The 16117-nt window shown below is 38.6% G+C and overlaps 1 protein-coding gene across 1 annotated transcript in view; it reads right to left on the bottom strand.

Moving 5' to 3' along the window:
• LOC149806234 (melatonin receptor type 1B-like) overlaps positions 1-11673 on the bottom strand; it is a 141237-nt gene extending 129564 nt beyond the window's left edge. Inside the window, exon 1 of the mRNA XM_089935365.1 lies at positions 11418-11673. Within this exon, the coding sequence (XP_089791491.1) occupies positions 11418-11673 (256 nt within the window). The remainder of the gene's footprint in view (positions 1-11417) is intronic.
• Between the last annotated feature and the right edge of the window lie 4444 nt (positions 11674-16117).

Raw genomic sequence — 16117 nt, 5'->3', positions numbered from 1 at the left:
ACTACGTGGAGGAAGAGGTTAGGATATTGGTGGGTATACATAATTAGTAATTTGAGATAGGAATAATTAGTTTTGGTAGATGTCTGGGTCGCGTCCTGTTGTGCGTGGCGCGAAATATTAGTATATGTTTTCGAAAAGCTTCCTAATGACTCAAGCAAACGTGAAACCATAAAAACCCATACAAGTGTGAAATTGGAGATTTTTCTTATGTAGTCATCATGTGCCATGAGAAGAATTGTTTCAAGTATCTGCGGGTTTATGAAGCCTTTAGTTGACATCGAATGTTGTCTTGAAGTCCTTGCAACTGGGTAAACAAGAATACGGGTAGATGTATGAAACACGCTCAGTGTGAGTCAAATCTAATAATATTTAGTGCGAATTAAACTCGTACCTAAACGATTTTGTTTGTAACTTCTGATGGACAGTTTCTTTCCAGAAATAGGGGCTACATAAAGGTGGGGGGGGGGGGCCGAGAGTACAGTATATACGGCAAGAAGATAATATCTTATACAGTTGGGCCAATACGTCTCCTCTTCAAAGAGATTTTACATGGACTTTTCACTGACATATTATCTCTAGGCGATAGTGTCGAGGAACGAAAGAAGTCCTGAAGAATCTCATCGAGAGAAATCAGCGAAAAAAGGGGCAACCTATGGGCACCGGGTATGAAAAAGACTCACAATTTGGATCGATTGAACAGATTGTAATTATTGAACCCCTAACTCGAATATCTCCATTTCAGCGCCTCTCGGACAATATCTAGTTAGGGATCTCTTCCAACTGTAGTTAAAGTTTAAAGAAAATTCGTCGGCCCAATTTCTTGGAATCTGGAGATTAATATATGATAGTTGTGATAAATCCATTAGCATATTACCTCTTCAGTCCATATCTGGTTCCTACAGTTCACCACTAAAATGATCTTGACATTTATTATTGTACGATATCTTCTACACAGAGATATATTTGACTCCCAAAAGCATTTTTGACGGTGTTTGTCTAATGCAAGCGGAAAACAAAGAGGGTCTTTACGGATACCATCAGTATTTAAAACCGTTACAATCTATGAACAGATTTCAGCCAAACTTTGCGACGCTTGAATCCTTACTTGGGGAATTTTGATTTCAACCCCTGTTTGAAAGTCGGTAAAGAGTAACCAGTCCCAATCGCAGGAAATCTTAGAAGAAAATTATTCGAGACGATTTCGACGAATTCGCGGTTAGATGAAAGAGGTCGGGCACAAGACGTGCGATCAGAAGATTATACCTTACGTATATAGTCGAGTCTCTCCGTCTCCTCTTTAGAGAGTTCTGACAGTGGACCTTCTCTGATATTTTATCTCTGTACGACAGAGTCCACCCACGAAGGAAGTCCTGACGAATATCGTCGATAGGAAACAACGATGGGTACCGGGTATGAAAAACACTAAAATGTTGATAGATGGTATCAAACTTTTGCACTAATTGAACCTCTACTAAGAATATTTTGATTACAACGCCTCTTGGATGTTATCTAAATAACAGAAAGAAAAAGTGGAAGAAAACACTTCGAGCCAGTTTCGAGAAATTCTCGGCTAGATAAAGTTATTCGAGCACGACACATGACGAAAGATGTTATAATACGTTTACATTTGTGCTAATAAGTCCCCTCATTTATAAAGTTTTTACATAGACCCATCTTTGATATTCTAATAAATTTGGAGTATCCGCCATCTGCATATAGCTCTTCATTTTAAGGATTTCATATACTTTAGTGATCACTTAGTTGATTTTGGGAAGTCGGTGTCCTCAGCCCGACTAATTAGCTTATTGCTAGAAGAAAACTTTACAGATTGCAGTGTTGTTGAGATTCCAGGATGATATGGTTAAATTGTATAGTGAGTTCAGGTTAGAGTCCCATAAGTGTCCCTGGACTTGAGTAGTCCCTATTAAAACTATCCGTTTGTATCGATAATGTTAGTCCATGTGCAGTATTTGTGATTGGTGACTGGTAAATTGTACATAAAAGTAATTCAGAAGGGACGGTTTCGTTGTCTGGAGACCCCTTGTATTGTTGTTATAATGGTAGATACGGTACAAGGTTACAGGCGAAGTGAGGCTTAAAAGCATGATTTGACTGGAATGAGGTAGCGCAAGTAAAGTACTTCGCTGTATAGAGTGTTTGAGTTTTATATTTTAAAGGCGTGAAATACTACCGCTACGTTACGGAAATGGAATAAGGAGAAACAGTGCAGTTGTAAAGTGGTGGCGTAAACAGCTCGAGAAACTCGCAACTAAAGTCGAGCAGAACACATGCCGTAAGATTATATACATGTGGGCCATTATGGCCACTCTTTATACAGTCTTGACATGAACCTTCCATGGATATTTTATTTCTAGGAGATAGAGTCCACCTACTAAAGAAGTCCTAAAGAATTTCGAGAAGAATAATTCAAGTAAAGGGCACCCAGAGGGTACCGGGTATGAAATATACTCAAAATGTAGATTTAATTGAGCAAAAACTTGAACTAATTGGACACGGACTTAGAGGACTTTGATTTCATCGCCTCTTGGAAACTATCTAGTTTGGGATCGGTTCTACCAGTTGGAAAAGTTTGAAGAAAATAAATCGGCTAGACAAAGGGGTTTGGGTATAATGCATGCCGTTGAAAGTTTATCTTATGTATACAGTTGGGACATTACGTACCCTCTTTACAGAGTTTTTACATGGATTCTAATTTGATATTTATCTCTAAGGGATGGATTTGACCTACGAAAGAGGTCCTAATGAATTTCGTGAAAAGAAATCAGCGAAATAATGCCGAGCAGGTATGGGGAAAACGATAATGTTCATTAATTGTATAAATATATGTTTACTAACTGAACTCCGACTTAGAGACTTTTTACTTCAACGCCTCTTCGGGAATGTCTAGCTAGGTATGTGTTCCAACTATAGGAAAAGTCTGAAGAATGATTGTTGAACCGATTTCACGAAATTGTCGCCTAGATGAAGCGGTTGGATACAACGCATGCCATAAGAAGATTTTTATTGATTTTTGACATGGACCCTTCTTTGACATTTTATCTCTAGGGGTCAGCGTCGACCCAAGACGAATTTCTTCGAGAGGAATCAGCGAATTAAGGGGCACCCTATGATTACCTGGTTTAACAAAACACGCTCAGTGTACATCTAACATATCAATAATTTGTAGTAATTTGACCACTACTTACAGGGTTTTGATTTCAACTCCTCTTGGACAGTATCAAGCTTGGGATCTGTTGCAACAGTAGGAAAATATAAAAAATAATTCGTCGCGCCGCTTTCCATAAATTCACGGCTAGATAAATATGGCCGGGTACAGCACAAGCCGTGAGAACATTATATTTAATTTATACAGCTGGGCCCTTACGTCACCTCTTTAAAGATCTTTGACATGGGCCCTTCTTTAATAAGTAGGCGTCTTAGCTGGGCTGGCCCGACAGTTCATCAACCGTAGCGTTGGAGGCAAGGGCTTGGGGTGACGGCGAGCACCATCTCCAATTTTTACCGGCTCCGGCTCGCCCTACCCAAAAACATTTCTCCGCGTCTACATGCATGACGAATGCCATGGCGAGGTGTACAATGGTTGGTATAGTCAACCTCAGCAACTCACAAAACTGAATGATCCATTTGATGGTTTTGGCTCGTGGGGATGGTCGCGTGCTCCGCCTTTCCCGCAACGTCGGCTACTACTCTCTGTTCAGAAAACGTCTGATGGGCGGATTGCGATGCTAATTGCGCTCGACAACGTCCTGAAGCCTGGTGTGCTTATGTCGACGGAGTTGTTTCTGTGCAGCTGTTACTTTAAACATTTAGGCCGTGTCTGGTGACAACTTCAGACACTTGCAGATATACAGACGACGCCATCCTAAGCTCTCTGGCAAGCCTCGCCCAGTACGTGAGAAATGTTGAGCTATTGATCTGCACAAATCTTTTCGACGCCATTGATATGAATTACCTTATTGTGTTCACCGAGACCGCCAGTAGAACAAAATTCTCTCACGTAGGTTTTTGTTCACTCCTGCTGAGGTCTGGCGTAGTGGCGTAGTCAAGACTATATAAAGATTGGACGGAACGGCCCAAATGTAAACATAAGGTATAATCGTACGGTATGTCTTATGCTCGACTTCCTTTATTCAGTTGCGAGTTTCTCGAAATCGGCTCAACTAATTTTCTTTAAACTATTTCTGCTGTTAGAAAGGGGCCTTATTTCGATACGAGGTATTGAAATCAAAGTCCTCTAAGTAAGGGTTCCATGAGTACAAACTATTGATACAGTTTATTAACATTTGCGTGTTTTTCATAGCCGGGACCCCCTAAGGCACCCCTTGTATCGCTGTTTTGTCTCCACGAAATTCGTCAGGACTTCCTTCGTAGGTGGACTCTATCGCATAAAGACAAAAAACAACGAAGGGTCTATGCCAAGACTCTTTAAATGGGGTACGTAATTTCCCAACTGTATACGCAATGTAAAATCTTCTTACATCATGTGTTTTACCCGACCCCCTTTATATAGCTGTTGGAACACACACACACACACACACACACACACACACAGCTAGAAACCGCCGACGAAGCGTTGAAAACAAAATCATGTATGTAGTTGTCAAATTAAAAATGATTGATCCAATCGATCCACATTGCGCATGTTTTTCATACCCAGTACCCATAGGGTACTCCTTATTTCCCTGATTTTTGTAGACGAAATTCGTCAGAAAGGCCTTCGCGAGTCAATGCTATCTCCTAAAGATAAAATGTCAAATAAGGATCCATTTTAAAGCTCTTTCAAGAAGGTTCGTAATGTCTCATCTGTATAGGTAAGACATACATTATGGCATGCAGTGTACCCAAACCCCTTGATATAGCCGAAAATTTCTCGAAATTGGCTCGACGAATTTTCTTTACAATTTACCTACTGTTAAAACATATACAAATCTAGATACCGCTGACGAGGCGTTGGAGTCAAGATCCTCTAAATATGTGTCATATTAGCACAAATATTGATCCAACTGATCCTAATTCTGCGTGTTTTTCATACCCGGTACCCATAGGATGCCACTTCGCGGGTCAATTCTATTCCTTGACATAAATTCTCAAAGAAAGATACGTGTCAAAACTCTTTTAAGACGGGACGTAATAGCCATGGGTGTACGCAAGATATAATCTCCGTACATCATGTGTTGTAATCAAACTCCTCTATTTATCAGCGAGTTTCTCCTCGGCTCGACGAATTTTCTTCAAACTTCTCTACTGCTGGAACAGATCCCTAATAGATACTTTCCACGAGGCGTTTAAATCAAAACCTTCTAAGTTTGTGTTTAATTAGTACAAATTATAACTTATTATTCTCAAATTGATCTGTATTATGCGTGTATTTCATACCCGGTACCCTTAGAATGCCTCTTATCTGGATGATTTCTTTCCTTGATATTCGTGAGGACTTGCTTCCTTGGTCCAGTAGAGATGAAACGTCATTGAAGGGTCCATGCCTTAACTCTTTAAGGAGATAGGAAAGGTCCCAACATTATACGTAATATATAATCTTCGTACAGCATGTGCTCGACCCAAACCCATTTATCTAGCCACGAATTTCTCGAAATCGGTTAGACGAATATTTTTTGAAAATTTTCCTATTGCTAGGACTTGTCCTTCAATATATACTGTCCAAGAGACGTCGATAGATACTGTCCAAGAAACATCAATACATACTGTCCAAGAGATGTCGATGGATACTGTCAAAGATACGTCGATAGATACTGTCCAAGAGACGTCAATAGATACTGTCCAAGAGACGTCGATAGATACTGTCCAAGATACGTCGATAGATACTGTCCAAGAGACGTCAATAGATACTGTCCAAGAAACGTCAATAGATACTGTCCAAGACACGTCGAGATTAGACTTATGATCAGGAGTACAATTGTTCATAACCGACACCCACATAACGTCCTTCGTTGGTGGACTTTATACCCTAGGGTTTAAATATCAAGGAAGGATTCGTGTAAAAATTGCATAATGTCCTATCTAAATCCTCTAAACAGGAATACAATTAGTACAGCGTATTGATAAAATCTATTAACATTTGCTTGTTTTTCATACAATGTACCCATAGCGCGTCCCTTATTTCGCTCATTAATGTCGACAAAATTAGACTGGTCTTCCTTCGTGGGTGGAATCCATACACTAGAGATACAATATCAAAGAACTTTCTATGTCAAAACTCTAGAATGGGTTGACGCATTGGCCAAAATGTAAACGTAAGGTACAATCTTCTTACGGCATGTAGTAATACAGACCTTCTTCAACTAGCCGTTGATATCTCGAAATCGGCTAGAGGAATCTTTATGAAAGTTGTCCTATTGCTAGGACGGGTACCGTTTTAGATGCTGTCTAAGAGACGCTGAAATCAAAATCCTCTAAGTAGGAGTATAATTAGTACAAATTATTGAAACAATCTATTAGCATGCTCGTGTTGTTCATACTCGACACTCATTGGATGCCTCTTATATCGCTGTGTCTTGTCGACGAAATTCGTCAGGACATCCTTCTTTGGTGGACTATCCTCTAGAGACTACATATCACTCGAACTCCTGTCTCTAGCCACGAAATCACGAAATCGGCTCAAAGACTTTTCTTCAAACATTTCATACTGTTAGACCGGGTCCCGATTAACATACTGTACAAGAGACTTGGAAATCAAAATCCTCTAAAGTGGAGTACAATTTATAGACTATTAATAAAATCAATTAACTTTTGCGCTTTTTCATACCCGGTTCCTATAGCCTATTCCCCCTTATATCGCTCGCTTCTCTCGACGAAATTCGTCAGGACTTCCTTCGTAGATGTACTCTGTCCCCTAGAGATAGAATATTATAGAAGAGTCCAAACTCTACAGAGGGGAGGTAATGGCCCATTTGTGTTCATAAAAAAGATATAATCTTCTTACAGTACGTGTTCTTCCCAACCTCCTTTATCTAGCCGCGAATTTCTCGAAATGAGCTCGACGAATTTTCAGTACAAAGAGGTATCGAAAAGGCTCAATAGAAAACGTGATATAATCTTAAGGCATGTGTTCTGATCGACTTTTTTTTTCTAGCCGCTAATTTCTCGAAATCGGCTGTACGAGTTTTCTTTAAAATCTTTCCAACTGATAGAACGGGTCATTAATTTGATACTGTCCAAAAGAAGTTGAAATCAGAATCTTCTATGTTGGAGAACGATCAGTACAAACTAGTGATACAGTCTATTAACATTTGCATATTTTTCATACCCGGTACTTACCGTTCGCCCTTTATTTCGTTCCTATCTCTTGGCGAAATCGTCAGGACTCCCTTAGTGCATGGACTCTATCCCCATGAGATCAAATATGAAAGAATGTTCTATGTCAAAACTTTAAAGAGGGGACGAAATGACCCAACAATATATGTATGATCTCATCTTCTGACGTCAATTGTTGTTCTCGACTCATCCTATCTAGTAAAAATATTTCTCAGAATGGGCTTGACGAATTTTCTTCAAACTTTTCCTACTGTTGAAACGGGTCCCCTTTTAAATACCGACCAAGAGACGTTGAAATCAAAATCATCTATATTGGAGTACTCTTAGCACAAACTAGTGATACAATCTATTAACAGTTGCGTGGTTTTCATACCCGATACCCATTAGACACCCCTTGTTTGGTCTTTTTCTCTTGACGAAATTCGCGAGGACCTCCGTACTGGATAGATCTATCCCCTTGAGATAAAACATTAAAGACTTGTCCATGTAAAAACTCTTAAGATGGGACGTAATGGCCCAACTGATTAGGTATGATGTCATCTTCTGACGGTATGTGTTGTACTCGACCATTTTATTCCAATTGTGAATTTCTCGAAATTGGCTCGAAGAAGGTTCTTTACACCTTTCCTACAGTAAGAATATACCCCTATTTAGATACTGTCCAAGAGACGTTGAAATCAAAATCCTCTAAGGTGGAGTACAATCTAGTGATACAATCTATTAACATTTGCGTGTTTTTCATACCCGGTACCCATAGTACGCCCTTTATTTCGCTGTTTCCTTTCGACGAAATTCAGCAGGATTTCCTTTGTGGGTGGTCTCTATCACCAAGATATAAAATATCAAAGAAGTGTCTATGTCAAAACTCAATGGAAAGGTAACGTAGTGACCCAAATTTTACGTAAGATATAATCTTACGGTATGTATTGTACTCAATCTCCTTTATCTAGTCGCGAATTTCTCGAGGTTCCATTAGTACAAACTATTGATACAATCTATGAATATTTTAGTGTTTTTCACACCCGGTATTCGTTGGACACCTCTTATTTCGCTCTTACCACACGACAAAATTCGGCAGGACATTATTCGTGGATGCACTCTATCCCCTAGAGATACAATGTTAAAGAAGGGTCCATATCAAAACTCTAAAGAGGGGACGTAATGGCCCAACTGTACAATGGTACATGTAGTACTCGACCTGTTTTCTCTAGCAGCTAATATCTCAAAGTCGGCTCCGCGAAATTTCTTTAAACTTTTCCTACTGTTAGGACTGGGTCCCATTTAAATACTGTATGAGATGCGTTGAAATCAGAGTCATGTAAGAAAGGGGTCAAATTAATACAAACTATTTATACACATTTGCGTGTTTTTCATACCCGGTACCCATCTGGCGTCCCATATTTCCCTGTTTCCTCTCGACGAAATTCGTCATGACTTCTTTCTTGGATGGACTCAATCCGCTCTAGATTAAACGTCAATGAATAGGAAGGAATACAGTTTAATATTTTTCAAGCATGTAATTTGCAAATGATTACTTTTCTTCCCCTCAGTAATAAATGATCACAGCTCAAATTCATATTCGTGCGTAAAATTGTTTTTTATCCAACAATGTGAGACAATCTTTCAACTTTTATTTGAAATTGTCATTCATCTTTTAAGTTTATATATTGTAAGCATACGATAAGGGAACAAAATGTTTTAAAAATTGAATAATATTCAAGAACAAAACGGATCAAGTGAATTGGAATCAAGTTTTCATCTCAACATTCTATCATTCGATGTCATTTTTTTACAACTACGGAAATATATAATGTAGTCAGTGATTGTGTTGGCATAAAGTCATGAACAATCCTTTCTACTGTTCAAGAAAAAATACATCAATACGGCATCATGCAGTGAAATCACTAAGTGTATTGGTCGAAAGTCCACTGACTTATACATCATCAATACGGCATCATGCAGTGAAATCACTAAGTGTATTGGTCGAAAGTCCACTGACTTACACTAATGCATCTATACGGCATCATGCAGTGAAATCAGTAAGTGTATTGGTCGAAAGTCCACTGACTTACACTAATGCATCTATACGGCATCATGCAGTGAAATCACTAAGTGTATTGGTCGAAAGTATACTGACTTGTACATCATCAATACGGCATCATGCAGTGAAATCACTAAGTGTATTGGTCGAAAGTCCATTGACTTGTACATCATCAATATGGCTTCATGCAGTGAAATCACTAAGTGTATTGGTCAAAAGTCCACTGACTTATACATCATCAATAATGCATCATGCAGTGAAATCACTAAGTGTATTGGTCGAAAGCCCACTGACTTATACATCATCAATACGGCATCATGCAGTGAAATCACTAAGTGTATTGGTCGAAAGTCCACTGACTTGTACATCGTCAATACAGCATCATGCAGTGAAATCACTAAGTGTATTGGTCAAAAGTCCACTGACTTGTACATTATCAATACGGTATCATGCAGTGAAATCACTAAGTGTATTGGTCGAAAGTCCACTGACTTGTACATCATCAATACAGCATCATGCAGTGAAATCACTAAGTGTATTGGTCAAACGTCCACTGACTTGTACATCATCAATACGGCATCATGCAGTGAAATCAGTAAGTGTATTGGTCGAACGTCCACTGACTTGTACATCATCAATACGGCATCATGCAGTGAAATCACTAAGTGTATTGGTCAAAAGTCCACTGACTTGTACATCATCAATACGGCATCATGCAGTGAAATCACTAAGTGTATTGGTCAAAAGTCCATTGACTTGTACATCATCAATACGGCATCATGCAGTGAAATCACTAAGTGTATTGGTCGAAAGTCCATTGACTTGTACATCATCAATACGGCATCATGCAGTGAAATCACTAAGTGTATTGGTCGAAAGTCCACTGACTTATACATCATCAATACGGCATCATGCAGTGAAGTCACTAAGTGTATTGGTCGAAAGTCCACTGGCTTACACTAATGTATCTATACGGCATCATGCAGTGAAATCACTAAGTGTATTGGTCGAAAGTCCACTGACTTGTACTTCATCAATACGGCATCATGCAGTGAAATCACTAAGTGTACTGGTCGAAAGTCCACTGACTTGTACATCATCAATACGGCATCATGCAGTGAAATCACTAAGTGTGCTGGTCGAAAGTCCACTGAATTGCACAAATGCATCAATACGGTATTATGCAGTGAGGCCACTAAGTGTAGTGGTCAAATGTTTTCACTGAATTACACAAATTTATCAGTACGGTATTATGTAGGTACATTACTAAGTACAATGAAACAATGTCGATAACGAATTTGTTCTATATATGAGTTTGGAATGAAAAGTTGTGAGTTGGATAGCAAAAATGGGTGTTGTCTTGATAGTGAGTCATTATCTTTAAATAGCCGTGCTTTTGTCTGCCTGTCTATGCAATCTATATCCATGATGCATTTCGGTAGGGCCCTATAGTAAGCAATTAGTATTTCCAGAATGTTATAGAAGATAAGATATGCATCTCATAATGAAAGTATAATTTTTATACATATATATAAAAGCTGAGCTATTTGGACCAATGCGATTTGAATGTCAGCTCGTCCAATTACTACATTATTATGACATTTATCATTGACTGAATTTAACTGAATTTAACCTTTCGTTCAGAACAGATGGATTCTACCAACCGACTTCTTATCGGTTATAGCTGTTACTGACTCAAAGAAATTATAAAGAATAAATTGTACATAGAAGGTCATATAGGAAACGTAATTGGTAACCACAGTAACTTGATACAATCGTGCCATAAAAGAGTGTTATACATCTAGCTTTTGTAGACTATGAGACGAATTTTCCTTTGCAAATTTGATCTCGGCGGATGACATAATTGTTTTCTTGTACATTATGTATCACATTTAGCATTTTTTCTACATTAGGTTGCCTTGTTAAAAATATTTCTCTTCATTCTAGTAATATAGTTTGAGTTTGCAGCTGCTTGGTTATTGTTTGAGAACGAGTCATATGAGATCCATCAGGGAACTAAGTCCTAGGATCATTAATGAAAGATAGACCAAAACGAAAAGTTTTAAACTATCATGACACTCACCAAAAATGCACATGGGGTCGACCATTGCTGAAATGCACATGTCTGCAACGGCAAGGTTTATGATGAAGCTGCGACCCACTCTGTTGATAGTTTTGGCTCCGATGGACACCACCAGGATGATCATGTTTCCAAATGTTCCCAGAAAGCTAGCTAGAACCATCAACGCGATGTAGACAACTGCAAGCCAGTATTTCGTCTTTATCAGGGGAAATTGATAGCTCTCATCATGGACCCCATACGTTCCGTTACAACCCATCATCGACGTATTGAACACTTGCTGAAGTGGAAAGAAAACAATTGATGTATACATTTGATATTTTGTGGAAGCTAGTACAAAATGCAGCCGACAAACCAGAATAGCTGGAAACATTCCTTATGCTATAACTATGACAAACCATGACAACGGGGAACATTTGAAACCATGACAACGGGGAACATTTGAAACATGGGATACATTTCCCATCCAGTCAGTAGACTTGTCATTGCGTAAATCTAGTACAAGGTTAATGTTGTTGCACGGTAAATACACGGAATAAATAATGAGTTATTACACCTTTCTAGATGTTCTAGATCTTCAAATATTTCTTTTTCTTTTTGCCTCATCAATAACTATTTCGATTTGTAGCGTAGCTAATGAACAAAAAACAACAACAGCAAAAACCAAAACAACAAAATTCGAAGAAAAGATTTTAAAAATCGCTTTCCATCAAACTGCATGTGTAATGTTCGAGTTTATAGAATTCAGGGAGATTTTTCATGTCAGACAGATTTAAATAGGCACGTGGTTATCATGAAAATAATTTCGTCAATAGTACTGATAAAAAGAAGTAATGTGTAACTATGGCAATTCATGTGCATGCATGCGTAAAGTGTATTATTGTACTCGTACTTAACCGTGTCTCATGTACTATAGGACTCGGTCATTATATATTTGGCTCTTTTTTGGGGGTGTTCCGTGCAACTCGTGTGCTTCGGTTGACGGTGAGCTCGGAGAACAATATTAAGTTTACTCGCATTCTGTACGGAATACGAGGGATGCTTAAGCAAACCATGAGAAGCGGGTCATGCTTGGAGGCCTTTGAACCATCTGATCAGACACGTGGAACCAGAAATAAATCTCATCAAATGACGCTGTGAGAACACCTGTTCTAAATGGAATCAATATTATTCGGTATCACTATACTAGTGAAATCATTAGTCGGATATAGCTATACGAATACAAATCTATAATACGCACATCCGACATGTGGATGAAACGTACAGAATTCATATTTTGTTTTACAAATTCTATACATTGATCACATCTCGTCTTTTATCATAATTTGTTCATGTTTGTGTATAATCCTATATGTTGATACCCCTAGTGAGAGAATCAAACCTTGTTCATAAATTATATACATTGATTAGCCATGGTGGTAGAGCCATATAATGTCATCCTTGCTGACATGTTCCATACATTGGATTCTGTTTTATTACCTATCCACCCAAGTAAAAAGCAACCCACATACAGAATACAATTGCCACCTAGTTTTATTACCTATCCACCCAAGTAAAAAGCAACCCACATACAGAATACAATTGCCACCTAGTTTTATTACCTATCCACCCAAGTAAAAAGCAACCCACATACAGAATACAATTGCCACCTAGTTTTATTACCTATCCACCCAAGTAAAAAGCAACCCACATACAGAATACAATTGCCACCTAGTTTTATTACCTATCCACCCATGTAAAAAGCAACCCACATACAGAATACAATTGCCACCTAGTTTTATTACCTATCCACCCATGTAAAAAGCAACCCACATACAGAATACAATTTCCACCTAGTTTTATTCAGAAAGGCCTGGTGAGTGAAAATGTTCTCCTTTGAATAGTGCGTGTGTTAGTGATTTGGATTTTTAACGTAGCTTTAACAATTTTTCTGTCATATCGCTATGATGTCTGCAGTGTGGCAGTTTAAAGCTATGTCTAGCACTGGGGCATCATGCCACATACATGTAGAATGATGTCTCACCCAGTCACATTATCCTGACACCAGGCAGACCAGTCCTCACACTAACTCTTAATGCTGAGCGCCAAGCGAATAGTGCAATTACAAACATACATACATACATATATGCATACGCACGCAAACACACACACACATGCAAAGACAGACAAAACAAAAACACCTATAGCAAGAAAGAAAGGAAAGATTTCGAAGGCGTGTGAATCATCCTAAAAATGACCGCTGGATTTTGCTTCTAATGTTTTCTGCCTGACCTCGAGTTCTTCAACCAACTCCTCGGTTTGTATAGGAATTTCACGTTCTCCTTTCCATCTTCAGGCATGCAGTCTAGATGTCACATCTTCCTCAAGTTTTCTTTGACCTTGACCCAATTCTCATTCATTCTTTAGAAATCTTGTTGTTACGTTTTATTTTCATTTTCCTTTCCATATAGCCTTCATCTTTCCCTTTTCCTCTTCCATAAATTGTTTGATTATAATCTTAGCTCTTTGTAGAACAGTCCCTTCTCACTTGGCTTAGATTATATCATCTGGTCTCTACTAGTCCCCTTAGTCAACTAGTATCTCACCTGATCTCACCTTGTTCAAGTAGCTGCTCTACGTCCACTGATCACTTCATGAAACCTTTCTGTTACAGTGTCCTCTTGTTGGATGAATAATGAATAGTACGACTAACTGACTTATTATCAACTGCCGTCGCTCATGACCCTTTTGTGACGAGTTAGTGTCAGCACATGACCAATGACCCTTTTGTGACGAGTCAGTGTCATGACCAATGACCCTTTTGTGACGAGTCAGTGTCATGACCAATGACCCTTTTGTGACGAGTTAGTGTCAGCACTGCTGGCTTCTTAATTAATCCACGAGTGGGAATTGGAGCCAACACTATCCGATTTACCGTGCGCACATCACTTCTTAATTAGAGGTTCATTCGCGTCTTGCATCAGCGAAGGTGTCCCAGAATCCTGGGAATACAAATTTAGTTTCACTAGTCTGAATGAGTAAATAGGTCATCTTTACTTCCCTTTTGGAATAAGTATTATATCTTTGTACTTGAGTATAAGAAGAAGAGGAGTGAGACAAGCACATGAACACGGACACAACACACCAATGAGAGAGACATAACATTTGTTTTGAAAAAGCGTTGCTCCTGTTATGGTGTTTTGAGTTTTATTTTTATCCAATGACTTCTTCATTGTTCAGCGAGCCCTGATAGCTCAGGCTTGAACAACCGTATAGTAGTTAAGTTATGTTCCAGTTGTCTTTCAACTAATTAGTTTAAGTCAAGGATTTCGCTACCTGTATTGTATTTAATTCCGCCTTGTACGGGGTTCTGATGGTATTGGGGATTTACTACCTTGTACAGGTAATTTATGGCCTTAATTTCATTGCTTATTTTAGTAACTGCCGCCTTGTGCAGCCAGACCTGATGGTCATGGAGTTGAAACACCTTTTGGGGCGTATTAATTTATTGTGTTTGGTTGCATTGACTTGTATACATGGATAAGTTGGAACAATCTTACTGACTGTGGAAAGTTGGATGTGAGAAATGTGTTATGATCGCAAATTTGGGATGTCGAGTTCTTGAATAAGTTCATGTATTCGTTTATCCCTATTTAAGTTAAAGATCGGTTTATGACTAAATGGTATTTCGCATTTCTCTGTGATAGACCTGGTGGGATGTGAGTTGTCGTGGATGGAGATGTTTGTTGCGTATCAGAATAGCAGTTCTTCCCTTCTAAGTTTCAGTGGTGGTTCCCCACAAGAACTTGAAACTCTTCTCCGGAAGTGTTCTTGAGTGCCCAGGTGCATCGAGTGCTTGGTATTGAATACTATACGATTTATTAAGTAAATGTGGGTTTGCTAAGTTGTATACATTACACCCATAGTTAAGTTGGGTCGAATGAGAGTTCTATATAAAGTGATAAAGGTGTCTTGATCCGCTCCCCAATCCGCCCCTTTCAGGTTTCTTAGGAGATTTAGATCACGATCACATCTTATAACTAGTTCCACTATATGTTCTTTCTGTGGAAGGTGTTCATCAAATAATATTCTCAGGAATTTTGATTCTTTTTCAAATTTATAACAGTACTATTTAAGGTTAGTATCGGATATTTGTTTTTCGTGTTTTTATTTGGGTAAAAATGAACAACAACTGTTTTACCAGAGGATATTTTGAAACCACAATTATCCACTCATTTGCCAATTCTGTCCTGCCTGTATCTTGCCTATAACTGTTTCGCTGGGACAGGTCTATGTTGGACTGGTAGATCGATTGCTATAAGTCATTTATCAATATGTTGAACACTGTAGGGCTCAACACGCTTCCCTGTGGGGTTCCATTTTATATTTTGAACGTTTCTGAATATTTTGGTGTTCTAAGTTTGTTATAATCTTACGGACTGTCAGGAAATTGTATATCCATTGGTAAATGCGGCCTGTTATTCCGTAGTGGTTTAACTTTGCAATAAGGCATTTAGTCCAAATCAGATTGTAGGCTTTTTCCAAATCCACGATCTATGGTATGTTGAGAGTGATCGAAGTGCCGTTTCCTCTAATTATTCTAGTTTTGGCCCTTACCTGTTTAGCATTGTTTTTAAATTGATATAAGCAGAATTCCGTCCAGTTGTCTTGCTCAGCAGTAAGAATGAATTTTCTATAATTTTCACCTTTTTTTGTAAATTTTG

This window comes from Sinohyriopsis cumingii, chromosome 2 (assembly GCF_028554795.1).
Source record: "Sinohyriopsis cumingii isolate HCF-2022 chromosome 2, ASM2855479v2, whole genome shotgun sequence".
NCBI classification, from domain to species: Eukaryota; Metazoa; Mollusca; class Bivalvia; order Unionida; family Unionidae; genus Sinohyriopsis; species Sinohyriopsis cumingii.
Note: the sequence above shows the minus strand (reverse complement) of the source record. Positions and strands in the feature narration are given on the sequence as shown.